At 37.8% G+C, this 20331-nt stretch overlaps 1 protein-coding gene and 1 long non-coding RNA gene across 5 annotated transcripts in view; one reads left to right on the forward strand and one right to left on the reverse strand.

Moving 5' to 3' along the window:
* The window catches only part of LOC112809088 (cleavage and polyadenylation specificity factor subunit 5), a 68329-nt gene that overhangs the window by 1267 nt on the left and 46731 nt on the right, over positions 1-20331 (forward strand). For 3 of the 4 annotated variants that reach the window (XM_073884399.1, XM_025852431.2, XM_073884400.1), the window contains exons 2-4: positions 2245-2445; positions 3310-3373; positions 7804-7893. In XM_073884399.1, the coding sequence (XP_073740500.1) occupies positions 2245-2445; positions 3310-3373; positions 7804-7893 (355 nt within the window). Of the gene's footprint in view, positions 1-2244; positions 2446-3309; positions 3374-7803; positions 7894-11862; positions 11939-12995; positions 13111-14461; positions 14799-20331 lie in introns of those variants that run through there. The other variant, XM_025852434.2, reaches the window with a different exon arrangement.
* Positions 8101-18373, reverse strand: LOC141371113 (uncharacterized). Its single transcript, XR_012375767.1, has 3 exons — positions 18280-18373; positions 10008-10104; positions 8101-8232 (listed from the first exon to the last, which is right to left on the reverse strand). It is a non-coding gene; the product is annotated as an uncharacterized lncRNA (long non-coding RNA).

Consider the following 20331-nt stretch of genomic DNA (forward strand, 5'->3'; position numbering starts at 1 on the left):
GATTAAGCGTCTGCCTTCCACTCAGGTTGTGATCCCCAGAGTCCTGGGATCGAGCCCCGCTAGGGCTCCTTGCTCCGTGGGGAGCCCGCTTCTCCCTCTCCCTCTGCCTGAGGCTACTCCTGCTTGTGTGCGTTCTCTCTCTCTCTCTCTCTCTCTCTCTCTCTCTCTCTCTCTCTCTGACAAACAAAATCTTTAAAAAAAAGGTGCGAGGATTTACAGATGCTGGTGTTTCCATGAGAAACTTCAGGTGTTTCTCTATTTTACTTTCAAATAAGTGAACTTCTCCCCTTCAAAAGCGATTTGAAATTGAAGAGATGGTTGTAATTATTGTTTTATTTGGCAAAACGGGTGCCGGCATGGAAATTTAGACAATAAAAATGTTGGGTTTATGAAATCTGTAGCTAGATAGATGTGTATATACAAGTTAATATCTCTAGCTATTACATTAACATAATAGTTTAATTTCATATCCCCTCTTTAAAATATCTTCATAAGATTCCCATGAAGCAGAAAAGGCAAATGTTCTTTTTCAAAATGTGAAAACACAGCTTCTGGATTACTTTGGTAATTAGGACTAGGGCTTGCGGTTTTCCCTTGATTTAACTTCATTATTGGATCAATTTGCATCAAGTTAGTCTAGAATTAACTTGAAGTGTTTTTATTTTTGCTCCATTAAAGTTATGGGTTGATGAATTTACAGAATGTTTCCTCTCCTATGTAAATATGGTATTCAGAAAAAAATCACTGTTGTGAATGCAGTTCACCTGGGTGAGTTATAATCTAACTTGAAAACAAGTCCTTTCTCCCCTACTATACTTTCTTTTAGGAAGTACTGCATGAATATCTACTTTCTACCAGGCACTGGGCATAATGCTGGGCATACAGTGGTGAGCAAGTAGGATGTAGTCCCTGCTTTGCAAAGTTCACAGTGTGATGGGAATAAAATGCATGTCTGGGCTGGCACTCTGATTTCATATCTGAAAATTCTTACATTTCATTTTGATGGCATCTCTTTATTGATATGAGAGCTGGCTTTTACAGTACAGATGTGTACAGCTATCATTAATTCTTTCTAACTCAAGTTGTGAAAACTAAATGTTAATACATATAAAAAATTGGCTGGCACATAGTACTGTGTGAAATTGTTGCTAGCAATGATGTTAGATTCAGCGTTGGGTCTACTGGGGAAGTTATTCTTTAAAGGATCCTGGAAATCGTATATGTTAGTTATTTAAGAGCTGCTTCATTCATGCCTAGAATCTGGCTTTGGTGTTAAGTTTTGACAATCTTGATTTGTTTACCTTTCAAGAATAGCTAAGTGGATTAATTAATATAGTTGTTGGCTTTTAATGTTAAGTCATTTTGATAGGGAATAGGCAGATGTGGTCCAAGTGTTCTTACTCAAAGACTTGTAATCAGAGGCTTCTTTAATGTAAGGGTTATGATTGGGGGGTTAAAAAGTGGTATGTTTGATTAAATATAAGTATAGGATTTTTAACTATCTTTAAGGAAAAATTTGATATTTACTAGGCAAGATGAAAACTGTCTTTACATGAGCTATATTTTGAATTCTTGCTAGAGGAGGGGAGAATATTCAGATTAGATACGGTGGGCAAAGGATTTGAATGACGAGAAGGGAAGAATAAGGATATTGGGTAGAATACATGCAGAAAGTTAAGGTTTATATGGAGGGAAAAGACAAGTTCACCTGAAGAGGAAAGGGTTGTAGTACCAGAAAAGTCTGAGGGTAGTTGACTGGGAGAAAAGTAACTGAAGAGATGATGGAAGGTGATCGCTCACCTTACAGAAAAAGAGGTATTAGTCCTTAGCACCCATAATTAATAGAATTTCTGATTAGATTAGTTAGAAGAGCCCAAGGGGGTGTTAGCCAGGTTGGCACTGTTAGTCTAGCAGCCATGATCTAAAACCAGAGGATTAGCAGATATCCAGATAGCCACTTCTCTAAGCATTTGAGGGCCTAGAGGGGTGGTGTTATCTATACTTGGAAGTTAAGTGTGGTGTAGCAACTTGATGTAATGGAAGCTCTGGACTGTAAGTCCAGAGCTGGATTCTGATATCTGCTGTCACATTAATTTGTATAACTTTGGACAAAACCTGGTTCTCTGAGTATAGTATGAACACTTTTTTTTTTTTAAACCACAGTTTCCTTATATGTGTTTGGTATCTGTCATGGTAAATTACGGTCTTCGGTTCTCATGTTAGATACTTGTTTTTGGATCACAGGTACCCTCTTACCAATTATACTTTTGGCACAAAAGAGCCCCTTTATGAGAAGGACAGCTCTGTTGCAGCCAGATTTCAGCGCATGAGGGAGGAATTTGATAAAATTGGAATGAGAAGGACTGTAGAAGGGGTTCTGATTGTACATGAGCACCGGCTACCACATGTGTTACTGCTACAGCTGGGAACAACTTTCTTCAAATTGTAAGTGTCATTGGAATTTAACAGCTAGACAACTTTTAATAGGATTGCTGTTTTGTGCAGCTTTGGAAGACAATTTTAGACCTTAGTCATTTATTTCCATAAACAATCCTGTTAATGGAGTCTTTAGAAAGAGAAAATCATGTCATTTTTCTCCACTGTAGTGTTCATTTATTCCTTACCTAGCAATCTGCATGTTTCTGTATATTGTTGTTAATAACTGAGCCTGATAGAAGCCCCGTGAAGCAAATTAGTTCAAGTTTAATTTCTAGATGTCATTGTACCATTACTAAGGACAAGTGGTATTATTTCTTTCTTAGGATGAATGGTGTTTCCTGTTCTTAAAATGACTTACATTTTTATAGGTAACTGTTTAGTTTTATCATTTAAACTCATAAATATCTCTGTATTATACATTTAGTGTACAACTGTTTGACCAGATTGTACCAAAAAGAGAGGTCTCAAATCCTTAGTTTGGAATTCTTGAAGAATGCCCCATTTTTCAGACCTAAAGAATGTGGTCCATTGCCTCCTTGGGCATTTCTAGAATCCATTATGACCAGATTACCTTCCAGAGAAAAGAGAGTGGGATAGACTGGTGGCTAGAAGTTGTTTGTGTTAGGTTATGTTACATATTTTGTTCGTTTAAAGCTAGGGTTTGTGCACTGTTAGTCTGGTGAGTTAATATGAATTCAACTTTACAGCACATTCTTCCTCCTCCTTTTGACATTTGTTTGCTTTGATTGCCTTATGTGACATTGAAATATGTGTTATTCAGTTATATGATAGAAATAACTATTATTGTGTTCTTCCTGTTATCCTAAAATTGTTTTAAGTTGAAAGCTGAAATTCTTAACCTTTATACAGACCAGGTGGTGAACTTAACCCAGGAGAAGATGAAGTTGAAGGATTAAAACGCTTAATGACAGAGGTATTTCTCCATTTAACTGCTTTGGTGGTTTTATCCTTGCCCGTCTGAACATCATCAACTGAATGGATAATGAGGCTTTTTATCTTTTTATTTTTTAAACTTATTTTGAATAGTTTTCAATAAATAAAACTTAAACAACAGAGTGTTAGTACTATGTTTATTTTCCGTAAGTTGAACTAGAACTTAACATTTTTTTCCATTAAAGTGTTGATGTAACAATAATGGTTAATAAAAGCCAACATTTATCGAATACTTACTGTGCTAGGCACTTTTTTGAGTGCTTTACATGCAGGAGCTCCTTCAATCATCACAACAGTCCTAGGGAGAAGTACTAATAATCCCATTTTACCGATAGGGAAACTGGGCCCAGAGGGTTCAAGTAGCTTGCTTGATGTTTACAGCTAGTATGTCATGGAGCTGGAGATTGGAATGCAGTTAGTTTTGTTGCAGCGTAGGCCGCTATAGGGTTTTAACAAGAGTGATTCCTGTTAAGCTATTTTCATTTTTGCACGCATCTTTTAAGCTTTACCTAAATTGTGCTACCTTTTAAAAGTCACTCTAATGTCTGTTTCTGAAGACTTGAGGCCAAATAGCACGCCATCCTTCCCTCTTTAATTACAAAACTAATACACATTCTGTGCAAAAATCTTGGCAAATACTGACAAGCAGGAGAAACAAAACTAAAATCACCTGTAATTCTACCACTTTGACCTATTGGTTTATCTTTCCAGTATTTTTTTAAGTGCATCGTACGTTTTAAATACTGTGCTCTGCTTGGACTTTGTTTACATGTGGCTGATTAAACCTACTTGCTTAACTCAGGTGCTTCTTAGAAATCCACCAAAAAGGAAGGGGTTTTTAAAAGATAGCAATTCAGTAGGATTGAAGGAGTTTAAAATGAGACAATTGCAAAAAAGAATTTTTAGAAGCTAGAAAAGCAGATGGGCAAATCTCATCTGACTTAGCGGAAACCTCCACCCAGCAGGGGGGTAGTAGCTCAGGACCTAGCACTTCAGAACACCACAAAGGCTTAAGAATGGGAAGTGCCATGTGCCCATGAAAGTGGGGGCATGCATGGATTGGAAACTGGATTGATGGATAGTCTGTATTTCTGTATCTAGATAGTCTTCACACTCTTTCCAGTTAGATAAAGATTGGCTGGTGATTGATTGTCAGTAGAGATTGACTCAGAACACTAAGCATAATGAAAAAGTAGAAGGGATGAGGAGAATAAATGAGAGTTTATATCCTGAATAGTGAGACTTCTAGATTTCTACTACACTGATAGAATTGTGACAACTAGCTTACATACCCCAGACTGAAGGTTGGAGGTTTTGTTTCTAGAGAAAGTGACCCGTCCAAAAAACCCCCTCCAGATGATGATATTTGGGAATCTTCCCAAAGAATAGAATGGCCCTATCACTCAGAGGTGACAACTAAGCACCTTAGTACTTTACCCTTAATTGTGAGCCAGGCTTTTGGAGAAAGTGTCTTGAAAAAGATCAAAAGAAGCAAAAGGAACTCAACAGAAACAGAAAATTCAGCAATCAATAAATAAAATTATAATAAATATATATATATTTTAAGATTTTATTTATTTATTTGACAGAGATAGCGAGAGCAGGAACACAAGCAGGGGGAGTGGGGGAGAGAGAAGCAGGTGTGAGAAGTAGGCTTCCTGCTGAGCAGGGAAACCGACGTGGGGCTTGATCCCAGGACCCTGGGATCACGACCTGAACCGAAGGCAGACGCTTAACAACTGAGCCACCCAGGCGCCCCTATAATACATATTCTTGATGTGATGAGAGGAGATAGCTCATCTGTGGAACACTGGGCCATAAAAACGACTATTCAGCCAATGGGAAAGAACCCGTGAGTGTTGAAAAAATGTTAGCAGAAACAAAACATTCAGTAGAGGGTTAAAAGATTGAATTGAGGAAATCTAGAAAGTAGGATGAAAAGGTAAAACAAAGGTGAGAAAAGATAAAATTAGTGGGTCATTCTAGAAGGACCAAAATAGATTATAGATAAATAGAGCAGAGGAAGAATATCAAAGCAATAATTCGAATTTAACATGAGTGTTCAGATTGAAAAGACCTGCTGGCCTGCCCTCTTATTATGAATGTTAAAAGATCATGCAAAGGCATATCATCATGAAAGTTTAAATCAGTAAGGATAAAGAGAAGATCCTAAAAACTTCCAAAGTTGGGGAGTGGAGGGGAGACATGAGTTAAATACAAAGCATCAACAGAAATGGTATTGACTTCCTAGAAATAATACCGGACGTTAAAAGGTCTTGTAACATGCCTTCATAATTCTGAGAGAGCATGATTTCTGCCATTGAATTCTCTGTCTAATGAAACCATAAATCAAGTGTGCAGGTAATTCTTTCCAGACATACAGAGTTTCCAGAAGTATCTCTCTTGTAACTTTTCTCAGGAAGCTGCTGGAGGGTGTTCACCACCAAAATGAAAGAAAAAACTAAGAAGATACAGGGTTCAAAATATAGAGAGGATCTAACAACATGGAAGAGAGACAGAGGGAAGCCCTAGGACTCCATTTGCGAGGCAGGGCTGAGAGAGCATCTAAGACAGAGCGGGTGATAGAAAAGTGTCTCCTGGGGAAAAATGAAATTGACAGAATAATTGGCATTTGAATTGAGAAGAAATTTAAGTTCTTGGGAGAATGTGAAGTAGTGATAGTGAATGATACATGTATGAAACAGTTACTAACTAAAGGAAAAGGATAGTTGTATAGTAAGAAATGCAATTATAGTTTACTAAACACTCTGGTGTGCCTGAGTCACCTAGTCATAGTAATTTAAATACTGAATGTAGACTTAACTAAATATTGATAATGGTAGGATAGTGGAAGAGAAAGTATGAATGGAGGATACAGTTTTAAGATCCACATTCTCAGGGGCGCCTGGGTGGCTCAGTCGTTAAGCGTCTGCCTTCGGCTCAGGTCATGATCCCAGGGTCCTGGATCCAGCCCCGCATCGGGCTCCCTGCTCAGTGGGAAGCCTGCTTCTCCCTCTGCCACTCCCCCTGCTTGTGTTCCCTCTCTCGCTGTGTCTCTCTCTGTCAAATAAATAAATAAAATCTTTAAAAAAAAAAAAAAGATCCACATTCTCACTCACAGTAGTAGAGGGTATTAATTGCTTCTTTAGGTTTATAAAAATATAAAGTAATCAAGAAATGACCAAAAAGAATGCATGAAAAGTGTAACTATAGTGGAGAGACTGATGAACAGTATGTCAGCCAGGTGATCAAGGTTAACATCAGTGAAAAATCCTGTCTGTATAACATGCCCTTGACATGATGAGATGAGAATGGTACTTTAGTTTGGTGGTCTTCCTCTCCAAACTCCCCAAAATCCATAATACCAGTCTAACTGAGGGGCATGTTACAAAATACTTGATTAGTATTCCTCAAAACTGTGAAGATCATCAAAAAACAAGGAAACTGAGAAACTGTTAACAGTCTATAGGAAAAATGTAGTAGCCTAGAGGAGATTCTGGGACTGGAAAAGGACATTAGTTTAAAAACTAAGGACATCTGAATAAAGTATTCACTTTCAGTTAATAAAGTAGCAGTATTGGTTCATTAGTTGTGACAAATGTGTTGTGTAAGATGTAAATAGGGGGAACTGGGTGTGGGATACATAGGAAGTTTGTACCATCTTGCATTTTTTTCTGTAAATCTGAAACTAAAACTTTTTTTTGTTTGTTTCAAGTTTTTATCTAAATTCTAGTTAGTTAACATACAGTGTTGATAGTTTCAGGAGTAGAATTTAGTGATTCATCACTTACATATATAATACCTAGTGCTCATCACTAGTGTCCTTAATACCCACCTTCTCTCTAGCCCATCCCCCCCACCTCCCCTCCAGCAACCTTCTGAAACTAAAACAGTTTCTTTAAAAACAAGGTGAATGCTTGTAAAAATAGAGGCAAGTATGGGGAAAAACCGCTGAGAGTTGAAAGTTACAGCCAATGGAAATGGGGAAAGCAGGCCAGGGAACTTCTCTTTCTCATTGTAAACCTTGTAAAACCATGTTTGACCAATTAAAACTTATACAGTATAATTTTGATTAAAATAACAAGTTTAATATGCCACACAGATTTATAAAAATGAAAGTTTTTTCTATAATTTAGTTAGGTAGTCATTTAAAACTATTGTATGTATGGCATTGATGTAAGAAATTGGTCACCTTTGGTTTTTCATGTGTGGTCAGGGTATAACAACAGATTTGTTGGTCCTAGGTTGATGCTAGATTGCCATTTTGGGACTAATAGTTATGTCCTGGGCCAAGTGACAGATAATAATAGACAAGAAATTATAAAGAGGAAATCTGTATCTTACAAAAGAAGGATATTCATGGGTAGGTATATTTAGTTGTTTACTGACTGTATTATTTCTTTTTGATAGATACTGGGTCGTCAAGATGGAGTCCTGCAAGACTGGGTCATTGATGACTGCATTGGTAACTGGTGGAGACCAAATTTTGAACCTCCTCAGGTCAATGCTCATTTCTATTTGCTGGGCATTTGGGGAAGTAGAAAACTACTTTAATTCCAGCCTTTTGAAAAGAGTATAGCAGAATTTGACTTTCTCTCTCATTAGTTTAGATAAAAAATTTAAAAACCAAGCATTTTTTTCTTTTAAAGAAAAATTTCCAACATACAAAAGTAGGAATAAATGAAAGTACATGAATCCCATTACCTGTCTTCCACCTTCAACAGTTAGCAACTCATGGTCAGACTTCACCTGCCACGCCTTTTCCCCTGCCCTCACATTGGATTATTTTGGAACAAATCGTAGGCATCATGTCAGATGTAAATATTTCAGTACACGTCTCTAAAACATAAGAGTCTCTTTAAATAAAAACAACACAGTTCACATTCTCACACTAAGAGTAAGAAATTATTTCATAACAGCATTAAATATGTGTAACTGACTAGTTTCAAGTTTTTATTTTGTTCTCTAATTTGTTTGAATTAGGATAGTCTTTTAAGTCTCTTTTGACTGGTCAGTTTCCTAGTTCTCTTTTTTTCCTCATAATTTATTTGTTAATGAAAACAAGCTTTTTAAAATCCTTTGTGTTACCATTGCTGATTGCATCTGCCGGTTGTCATTGAACTTACAGTTCTTTCATTTCTGTCCTATAAACTGGTAGTTAGATCAAGAGACTGGATTTGGCTCGTGGGGGAGTATAAGGCTCACCATATGTGGTATATTAGTTATTGCTGCATAATAAATTACCCCCAAACTTAGCAGCTTAAGACAGCAGACATTTGTTATCTTAATTTCTCAGGGTCAGGCGTCTGGGAGCTGTCTAGCTAGGTGGTTCTGGCTCATGGTCTCTGATGAAGTTATGGTCAGGCTCTTGGCTGGGATTACATCACCTCAGGGCTGGACTGGGGTTGAAGGATCTGATCCCAGGTTCACACATGTGTTTGTTAGCAGGCCTCTCTTCCTGCACTGTTGGACTGGAGGCTTCAGTTCCTTGTTGGGTGTTGACCTGAGGCCTCTCTCTGTTACCATGAGAGCATCTCTATAGGGTAACTCCCAGTAAGGCAGCTGGCTTCCCCGAGAGCTTGAGATCCAAGGTGGAGACAGTGATAGAGAGCATGCCCATGTAGAAAGCTGTGGTCCGTGTAACCTAATCTTGGCAGTGACATACCGTGACTTCTGCTGTATGCTATCGGTCACACAAGTCAACATAGTACATTGTGGGAGGGGACTACACAAAGGTGTGGATACCAGGAGACAGGCACCATTGGGGGTCATCTTGGGGAATGGCCCTCACAGACAGTATCATGCGTTTCCATCAAAAGTTTTATAATGTCTGGTTGTCTCTTTTTGTAATGTTAGCAGCTCATAGATAATAGTTTCTTGGGTGTATTAATTCATTAGGGTTGTGAGCCTTTTATTAAGGGAAACTTCTCTCATCAACTGTTTAGTTACCCTGAGGTATAGTTTGTATAGGAAAGAATAGATGCGTCTTTTCAGAAGAATGAGCTAATTTATTAGTATCCTTCGAAGACTTTATTCAAAAGAAAGAATAAGACAAAGACTTGGGTACAGATAGTTTGGGAAGTGATCCCAGAAAGTAGTAGACTGGTAAGACTGATGGGATAGAGAGACCAGAAACAGCAGTAGGCAAAAAAAAGGGTACATAATTGATTTTATTACAACTGTGGGCAGCTGGGTTGATCCTGCTAAGGACTGTGAGGAACCATGTGGATTGGACCTTAAAATTGTTCCATTAGAAGGATGGAAGGCTGGAGACTCCTACTCCATTGGATAAGGGTTGTATTAACTCCCTTGCACTTTCACGTTGAGTCGGAGCACTGGTTGTGAGATTTTCTGGGGCTTTGGAAATGCTTTGAGGCTGAAAAGCAGAGAGTGAGACAGTGGCAGCAAGCTGGGAGCTTTCTGGCACTTTCCAACACAGCTGCCCTGAAATCTGAGGTGGGATGAGATCTGAGGTGGGTGGTGATGAGGGGCACAAAAAGCATCTGGTTCAGTGACTTTTTAAAGTGTCCTATGACCTCATGGATTTAAATACATTCATTGTGTTTTAATATATTGTAATGATTGATAATGGTACTGAGCTCAAATTTTCTTACCTTTGACTGATGGGAGCCTCTGATCCTGAATCCTGTTGACAAGGCTCTATGACTTAGATAGCTTCTTCACATGACAAGATGTTCCAGGTTAAGAATTCTACAAAATACCAGCCAAACAAAAGATGATTGTATCTGCCTCTTCCTTCTGACTCTGTAGTGTAGCGGAGGGATAGGAAGAGAAGGCACTGTGGAAGCTGGTGTTAGTACTCATGCCCTGAAAATTGTCTTGGCTTTAAGAAAGTATAATTTCATCTGGAAATAGTGAAGTTCCTGGTCCAAAGATACATAGAATGATAACTTAATGTTTTTTTGGTTTCTGAACATTCTTTTAATCAAACTGGAAGCTCAGTAATAACACAGAAGTTTTTCTTGGCTACTGAATACTCCCCTCATTCATCTCCCCTACGAAAGTCCTAGGACAGTTCCTTTCATTGACTGAACCCTAGGGTTGGCTCTGCTAGCATGAGATATAACGTAAGTGTTGTGTGTTTATTTAATACACTTGAGTATTGGTTAGGTGTCAGCGGGAAAAGAGCATGACACCATCTCCCTGTCTTTTTGTATAAAGTGCAGTTGGCTTAAAATAAACTCCCAAGATGAAGACTGGAGAAGAAAGTATTAAAAGAAAAGGAACAAATAGCCACGAGTAGAAGACAATTGGGGTAATGCCAGTCACTTTGGTTTGGTCATGGTTTAGGAGCTTTTGTTGTATGTGAACCACAGGTGTCCTGTAGCCTGTGCTGTTCAAACTGCTACTCACCGCTGTGTCTGTCATTGCCACTGTGCCTGGTTTTCATGATCGTGTAGGGCACCTCCACAGCCTGGGACAGTTGTCTTCATTCATCATACCTTAGGGATGGTTCTGGTGTATCATTTTTCTAACTTGAATACTGGGATATCCAGTGGGGTAGCATAGTGGGAAATAATAGGCTTTTACCATTAGATAAGGGTTGAATAGATGAGGTTGAATCCTGGTATCACTACTTAGTTGTGTAGTCTTGGGAAAGACATGTAGCTTCTCAGTGTAAGTTCTTACATAAAATGCGGGTGATGTTTCCTCCTTTTGGCCACCTCTGTTTTATCCTACTGTACCCTTATATCTATTTTCAGCATTTTCCAATTCCCCTGCTCTCAAATACAACTCCCAAAGCCAAAGTAGATTTTTTGAATGTATGTGGGGAGGTGCAGGTGAGTTCTCTATCTCTGACTTTTCAAATTCACTATGCCAGGGTTCTTTCTGAGCTAGCAACCACCTCTCTCTAATTCTCTTTAGAATCCCTTAAGTTCTTCAAAATATTTTCTCCATTTTCACAAGCAACTTGACTCTTTCTAGCTGACAGGACTCCACTGAGACTACTCATCTGGTACTCTGAAGCATGTATCTGGGGTGTGTGTGTGTGTGTGTATGTGTATGTGACATTGTTGGGGGAGGAGTGTCTTCTCAGATACCTCACAGGCCATATATAAACTTCTAATATAGTAAACTTCATTGGGTTATAAATTTCTCAAGCTGTAAATCCTTTGACTACTTATTTAATTGATTTGAATGGTTGAATGGTTTACTACTCATTATGTTGTATTTATTAAGCATTTATCTATTAGAACATCTGTTAGGTACCAGGTTCTGGTAAAGGGAAGACTAGAAGGAGTTCTGTTTCTCCCAGCAGTTTATGCTGTATTGGGAAAGAGGCATATGAAGAAATAAATGAAACCACAGGATACATGTTAAATTGTGTTGGGATTATGAGGAACATGGTCTCTGATAATGTCTGAAATGGGAGAAGTTGATAAATAAAGGCATGGAGGTATGAGGGATGTCTTGGCAAATGCAAATTATTCTCTTTTGTGATTTTAGTACCCATATATTCCTGCACATATTACAAAACCTAAGGAACATAAGAAGTTGTTTTTGGTTCAACTACAAGAGAAAGGTAAGTTTTTTGTTTTAGAGTGCAGCCATCTGAAAACTTGTAGAGTAATTTCAAGAATACTTAAATTTGTGTTTCCTCCAAGTTCCTTGAATTTTTGGATTTATTGTGAAAACAAAAACATATACTATGAGACGAACCATGAGAGACGATGGACTCTGAGAAACTGAGGGTTCTAGAGGGGAGGGGGGTGGGGGATGGGTTAGCCTGGCGATGGGTATTAAAGAGGGCACGTTCTGCGTGGAGCACTGGGTATTATGCACAAACAATGAATCATGGAACACTACATTAAAAACTAATGATGGACTGTATGGTGATTAACATAAAAAAACTTAAAGAAAAAAACATATACTATGTATATACCGAATTAACTACTGTTTTTTTTAAAAGATTTTATTTATTTATTTTTTAAAGATTTTATTTATTTATTTGGGAGAGTGTGAGGGTGAGCATAAGCAGGGGGAGGGCAGAGGGAGAGAGGGAATCTCAGGTGGACTCCACACTGAGCGCAGGGGCCTGAGCCAAAATCAAGAGTTAGATGCTTAACCGACTGAGCCACCCAGGCGCCCCAGAATTAACTAGTTCTTCTCAGAGGTGTGCCAGTCATGCTATAGGGGGAAGGTTAACTAGAGCCTTAAAATAACAGATTGTAGTATTTTAAAATAGCTGTTTAGCTTCTGGTACTGATATTCACATTATGATAAACTAAAACTTTTAGGGGACAGAGGAATTAATTTTTTAAATACCACCTTTAGGTCTTTTGTACATTTTAACAAATAATTGTTTCTTGTCACAGTCTTAAAATGGAATTCAAAATAAATTATAAACCCGAAGGCTCTTCTCTTCTCCCCTTGTTCCCAGGGCCAGCACTTATAAGGTGCTCTTGGTTGTTATCGCTATGAACTTTGCTTGAAAGATACAACCAAAGTGTATTAAAGAGGATTATCTTTTTCCGCAAAACTTTCTCAAATGTAAAACTGGTGATTACTTTATAAATGAATTTTAAGCAGTGATTATGTAAGAATTTACAGGAAATGAATACTGTTTTGTTTTATTTTAGCCTTGTTTGCAGTCCCTAAAAATTACAAGCTTGTAGCTGCACCGTTGTTTGAATTATATGATAATGCACCAGGATATGGACCCATCATTTCTAGTCTCCCTCAGCTTCTGAGCAGGTATGGGAAGTTGAACATTTTGTGGCTGATTCATCTAAATTGCCAAATTTAAAATATTCTGAACTGCTTGAGAAGGAATAGTTATGAATTTTGGTCTTCAAGGAAACTAAGACTGTAGATGGATTTTTAGTGTATGTACAAGCCATAGGTTAAATATGACTGACTAAAAGTATCCCCAGACTTTCAAGTTGCAGCATGACATTCTGATATTTGGGTGAGTGCTCTGCCCCACATCTGATATTTTTGTTACTGTTAAGTTTGAGGTCTGCATTCAGAGAAGAGATGGTAAAATGGCAGTCAGCACTATATAATAAAATTGAGGGGAAGTACCTATATGAAAATGTGGAGAATTGAATCTCTTGGTGTAATATGTTCTCTTTCCTCTTAGAAATATGCTGTATTTAGGTCTACTGGGATATGTGGGATTAAGTCCTGAATTTTTACATACATGGAGTTTGGTTTTTTGTTCTTGTTTTTTTGTTGTTGTTGTTGGCTGATAGAGGTATAAGAAATGCATTTAAAAAAAAAGTTGACTTGTACTGGTTGAGGTCCTTAGAGTCTTCTATAGATAGGAGTCACAGAACAATGTGGTGGCTAAGAATATAGATGCTGTGGGCAGTGTTTGGATTTGAATTCCACCTTTTTTTTTTTTTTTTTTTAAATTCCACCTTTAATAACTTCTGGCAGTGTGACCTTGGACAAACGATTATGCCTATTTGCTTATTTAACCTTCACCTGTAAATCAGGGTGGTAGTCCCCACTTCATAGAATTGTGAAGAGCAAGTGAAAAAATGCATATAAAGTGCTTAGAACAGTGCCAGGCACCTGGTAAATGCCTAATAAATGTTAGTTCAAAAACAGTTCCAGTAGTGATTTTGGCCTTCTGTGAAAGCTTGTTGAGTATGAAATTGGTTCTTTCCATTTTGTTACACTTACCAAACTTTATCTTTTGCTCCTCTTCTGGTCTGCTGCTGGGTTAAAAGTTGAGGTATGAGATATGAAAAAGAGTCATATAATTCATTTATTTGAACACCGTTTATCAGGTATCGGGAACTGTGCTGAGTGGCATAATACAATGAGGTATAAAAATTTTCCTTCTCTCAAGGAACTTTTTAGTGGATAATTAATCAAATGCGTACTCTTAAATTTTTTTTTAATTGTAAGTATTCAACAACACTGTTACTTAATGTGTAAGACGAGCCAGGTGAGAGAAAAGCATGTTTTGGTGTGAGAAAATGCCAAAAATGTCAAGGGAGTGTAGAAATGTCCAAATTTCTTTATCATCTAAGATAAAAAATACTTTGTAAATAATGCTGTTTTTAATAAAGATATTGTTCTTTCTAAAATTCAGGTTCAATTTTATATACAACTGAATTCCTGCCCAGTGGAGAAGTAAAAGAAGCCGTCTCTGTGAGCACAGCTATGCACAGTGTAGAATAAACATGGTAGAAAAGTTTGTTTTGGTTTTTATCTCTTTCCCAGTCCCTAAATTGCTCCCTACTTTCTGTTGTTTGAATAGTAAAGTTAATATGAAGAACTCGATAGTGGTGTAAACAAATGTGATAATGTTTAACTTACTTTTGGTTCTACTCATACTTTTTTGTACAACATTAAAGAATATGAACTTCTTTCTATTTGTATTTTTTTTTTTTTTTTATTTTTCACATTAAACTTGTAAAATTCTTACAGGTGAGGACTGTTTTTTTCCCCCTGCTCCTAGGCTGGTGATGTTAAGAGACAATGGCAGGTTTAGGTCAGTTGAGTATATGGGACCCTTGTTTGGATGCCATTTTGGGGATATACTCCAAGACTGTGTTCTAGATTTTTGTGATGAGGAACTTCTGTTACTTTTGGGAACGAGATTTGCTTGATGGAGTCCCAAGGTGCAACTCCTGAACCAAATAGTACACTTTGAGTTGTACTACAGCAGAGCTCCCAGTATATTACTAACTGGTACATTTCATACTGATATATTCAGACCTTTGTTCACAAGCAACAGACCTTAAACATATGGGAAGCCATTAAAATTGGCTAGATTAGGGAAACTCATGGGAATTGGTATAAAAAGAGGCCTTTTTGAGAGCTGAGACTTTTTTCCTTCATATAATGGGGGTGTTAATTATTTGTGTTGCTGTGAAATTATGTGGTTTTGTTATTCTGAGGGCCATGGTAAAATGGTGATCTGTGAAGGAAGTTTTTAAAAGTGGGTCTGTTAAGTTTTGAACTCTTGGATTACCAAGTTAGTTATTTCAGTTTATATCCATAGAAATGAAAATTTGGTTTTAGCAAGTGACAAGCCTTTTCAAAAATATTTTGGGATAATTTGAATCAACAAATCTAAAGACAGGTTAGGGGATAGATTTTGTCAGCCTGCGGGAAAAATGCCAAATTTTAAAGTTTTTTAAAATAACACTGCTAAATTAGGGTCAGGTTTTGGGGAATAAAAAATTATTCTTAGGGCAAAGGAGTGTGCTGGCTGTGTCATTGCATAATGGTCCGAGTATGTTGTGCATGCCTTATAACAAACGTGTTGACTATAGGCTTAATGAAAAGGAGGTCTTGTAAGATGCAGCTACTTAAAGAAGAGAGGTAGCTGTTTTAAGAGATAGACAGAAGTGAACTGCTGATTAGTTCTTACATCTTTATGATAGGATCACAGGCCTTGTCTCTTAAATATTTGGTGAGTTGAAAGGTATATTGTAAATTCTTCCCTATTTAGACGAGAAAATCAGACCAAGAACATCTCTGTCAATAAAGGTTCAAGTTTATTTAGCTGAGGTCCCCTCAAGCCTTCACAAGGTTGTGTCAAGTTGTGATTGTGATCATGCTCATGCTTAGTAGGTTAGCAACAGGCTCTAGGACCAAAAATAATTCGTGATTTCCTTAAAAGCCCCTAATTCTGTAGATAGTCCTCTTCCCTCAAGGGCTAGTCTCCCCCCTCCCCCTGTGATTTACATTAGCATATTTATAATTTACTATAATTTTACTGGTGAGTTCACTGGTTAGCTGAGCCTTATCAAGATTGGGGAAGGCAGAGATGGAAACAGCTTGATCCAGCCCACTTTCTATGGTTGCTTCTGGCATCCAAGTGAAAAGCTATAGTAACCACATTTCAGATGTGCTAGCGCTTGCCACTTGGGGAGGGTGGAAAGAAGTGGACTTTTTCTTGGTGTTATTATAAAATGCTGTATAAGTTGAGATCTGATTTGAAGCTACTCATGTCCTTTGCAACATAAGCTTTGACCTAGAAAGTCTTTCTGGATCATTACTTCGCAGTATAAGTGCTTGAGTCAGTCATCTATATGTTGGGGGATAACACTAAAAGTTTTAATCAAATGTTTTCAGTCATAATTAGAATTGACATCCCTTTGAAGAAAAGTGAAATTTATTTTTTTTTCCTAAGTGATGACGACTATTGTGATTTTTTAGTAAGTAGATAATGCTTAAAATGGCATTGTGATAATTCTGTTTATGAATTTGTACTTTTAACAGCAGATCAGGGAGAGTTCTTATTTTTTATCATTGTCTTAGCTTATTGTGGTTCAGTTATTTTATTTACAGGTTCCATTAAATTAGCATTTATTGGCATATGAAATATAGCCAAATTAGCCAGTTTGTTTTCTTCCATGCTTAATTAAAGTGAGAGGTAGAGGTCCTCTAAATTCAACAGGCCAGCAAGCAAGCAACTTAAAATTTCCTTTCTTAAATGATGTGACTCTTAAGCTCTCAGGTTTTTAATGACTATATTTTTTAAGTACTTGCTCAGTCACTTGAGATGAAATGCTTGGAGTAGCTTTTCCACGTCAGAATTTCTCAGACTTAAATGTTTTTACTGTTTCATAGTGTTCGGGACAGTACGTGCCGTTCACTAAGACTGCTTCAGAGGGTGTGCGGTTTTTTATGTTGCTTCGCCAGAGAAGCCTTAGTGGTTTTTGACTGTATAACAAGTCCGCTTCCGTAGCAAAGGTTTGATTTCCTATAATTATTCCACTTGTTTTGCATCATTTATTATTTGGGTTAAACTGGACTCATTTCAAGTAGTTTTCCTTTGTTGTTCAGATGTGATGAGAAACATAATAATTAGAATTTGACTTGAGCCATAAAACACATTTTAATATTAGCTCGTATTTATCAAGCTTGTTTTTGTGAAAAAACAAACAAAAAACAAAAACAAAAAACTGACTAAAACCTAAGTGAGTCTTAATGAAGCCAGTTTAGGTGTAATTTGTATCTTAGTGATGAATTGTACCATAGGACTAGAGAAGAATTGGGAAAATGTATTATGTTATCTGTTGAGGGAAAGATCAGTGCATTTACAAACTTAAAACTTGGTTACTGTGTTTACATCATAGTGTACTAGCATCATTTATGGTTTGGCTTTGAGAATTTTTATGGCATTACACTTAAAATGTATAAAAGAAACTGAAGTTTTGGTTATATTTTTATATTTGTAAAGTAAAAGTTTGATTACAATGGTCACTGTTCTTTTTAAATTTTATTTTATTGTTCATTTCAATTAAAAAAATAAAACAGAATGACTCTGATTGTGTGTGGCTTCTAACCTTAGTGTGCCATTAGAAAACGGTTCTTTTTCATTGTTGTTGGCCAAGGGCCATTAGGTAAGAGACACTTGACAGAATAGCAAGGGTCTGAAGAACTGGGACATTGATGTTGCCCTCTCTGGCGCTCCCCCATTGTGTGTTAGCTGTGATCTTAGGCAGATCTAGTTTCCTGCATTGTGAAGTTCCAAATCCCTGGATTTGGAACCTGAAGACTGGGATTTAGAAGTTGGCACACGATTTTGCTGTATTGTATCATTGGGGGACTCGGTTTCCTCATCTATAAATCTCTGTGTTGGTTCCTTTAGGCTTTTTTTCCCTCAGACTTGCCTGGAAGTCATGTTCTGTGACACTGTGCTTGCTGCTTATGTAATACTGTGTAATGTAATTTCAGCATCTTAAATAGAAACCGTGTACCCAAAAGATGAGAACACCTGTGTCATAAGATCACAGCCTCAAGGTTTTGTATCTGAACAAAAGTTGAACAAAACCTGATAAAGTTATTAGAAAGTTTCTATGGAAGTTTTACTGCTTGTATATTGCAGGTACCAAAAAGCTATGAAAAGTTATGAAAGAAAGGCTAAAAATTGAAATATACCCATTAACTTACTTTTTCTCCTGCAACTTGAGTTGGTTATCGTTTCCCCCTCTGCTAGATTTAGTAGTGGAACACACTGGTCCGGCTAATGAAACACCCAGAGTTCTGTGGGAGTACACTTAAGGTTATTGTTTAGATAAGGTAGTTCAGTTTCTAGGATGTTGAGAATCTTCTAACAACAACAAAACTACTCAGCCTTAAAAAAAAACAAAACTACTCAGCCTTTCTCAAAGAATGGTGAAAATCAAATGAAGTCATAAATATGAAAGGATTTCAGATATTTAAAAGTAAATAACAGTAAAGTATCTAGGTGTGATTCTTAATCTACATAAGCTGGTTTGTCTGAATTGATACTTTTTAAAAATTTCCTTTAAATCAAGCCAAGTCAGAGCCACCATCCTATAAAGACGACAGAAAATTCAGTCTCTTAGTCATTATTGGGAGACTGGGGGGGCCAACTCAAAGTCTCCAAGGAATCCAGAAAGCATAAGTGGTATTCTGAAATGAGGGTGGGAGTGCAGAGAGCTCTAGCTTCAAGATACTCTTCTTGTCTAAGCTGGACGGGCCCCTTAAGGTTTGGTGTGGTTGCCTTCCTGCCACACTGGGCTTTAGGACTCAACTGAGAAAGGTCGTCCCTGTACCTATGTCCAGCCTTCCTGGGCGCACTAAGTGTTCATTCCTCTGTGTCTTGCCTCCTCCCCAGGTCCTCTCATGGAGTAGGATACAGTGCAAAGAACCAGAAACACGAATTGATTTTAGAAGGCGGGTTTTGACCATGCTTAAAAAAAAAAAAAAAAAAAAAAAAATCCTTCAGAGGGGTGCCTGGGTGGCTCAGTGGGTTAAGCATCCAACTCTTGATCTCAGCTCAGGCCTCAAGCTCAGGGTTGTGAGTTCAAGCCCCTTGTTGGGCTCCATGCTGGGTGTAAAGCCTACTTTAAAATGTGTGTGTGTGAGTAACCCATGCCCCCCCCGCCCTCCAGCCAAATTGTTTTGTTCCATCACAGGCTTTTGAATAGGATGTTTCTAAAAATTCCAGAGTGGATGGTAATAACTTTGAGAGGTCTTTGTTTTCTAATTAGTAGAGTTTTAGAATATTAGGCATTAAAGAGACTCAAAAATGGTTTAGTCCTTTTCTTTTGAAAATTTGTAAGATTCAACAAATAGTGAGCACCCACTCTGGAGCAGGCACAATTCTAGGCCTTGGAAATACAATGAGGAATAAGACCCCCAAGCTTTTTTTTTTTTTTTGGTCACAGCTTTATGAAAGTGTACAACGAAAGGACTTTTAGTATATTCAGAGTTGTGGAGCTGACAGCACAATTAAAAAAAAAAGAAATCCATATTTTGCTTTTATCCCCCAGTTCCCTCATCCCTGTTCCCCCCCCCCCCCAGCAACCATTATTTTGCCTTCTGGGTCTGTATATGTATTTGCCCATTCTGGATATTTCATATAAATGGAACCGCAACGTGTAGCCTTTTGTGTCTGGCTGCTTTCACCTAACAAGTTCTGGATTCCTCCACGTTGTAGCATGTGTCAGTACCTCATTCACCTTCATGGCTGAGTAACAGTCCATTGTATGGAGTATACCTTACTTACCCATCCATCACTTGAGGGACATTAGCTTGTTTCCACCCTTGGCTATTTATTATGAATAATGCTGTTACCAAAGTTTGTGTACAAATTTTGTTTTGAGCTGTTGCCATTTTTCTTGGGTATATGCCTAGGAGTGGAATCCCTAGGTCAAATGGTTACCCGTGTGTTTTAACTTTTTGAGGAACTTTCCAAAGAAGCTGCACTGTTTTATATACCTACCTGGGGTATGAGGGAACACATTTTCATTTCCTGCTAGATCAAGTCCATTTTAGACTCTGCTTCTGGCTACTAGTACACAACAGAAACTTAAGATAACCTTACTGGCGAGAAAAAAGACCGATTATATTCTTTCTTTGAGGGTCCTCTATTAGTCCCTAAGCAGCATCTCTTTGGACCATCCGGGAAGCCGCTAGGCCCACAGGGGTGCTCAGGGGTAGTAACCTGCTTAAGCGGGACGGGGGGGGGGGGGG

Source organism: Callorhinus ursinus, unplaced genomic scaffold, assembly GCF_003265705.2.
Source record: "Callorhinus ursinus isolate GAN/ISIS: 27379988/994484 unplaced genomic scaffold, GSC_fseal_2.0 scaffold56, whole genome shotgun sequence".
Classification (NCBI taxonomy): domain Eukaryota; kingdom Metazoa; phylum Chordata; class Mammalia; order Carnivora; family Otariidae; genus Callorhinus; species Callorhinus ursinus.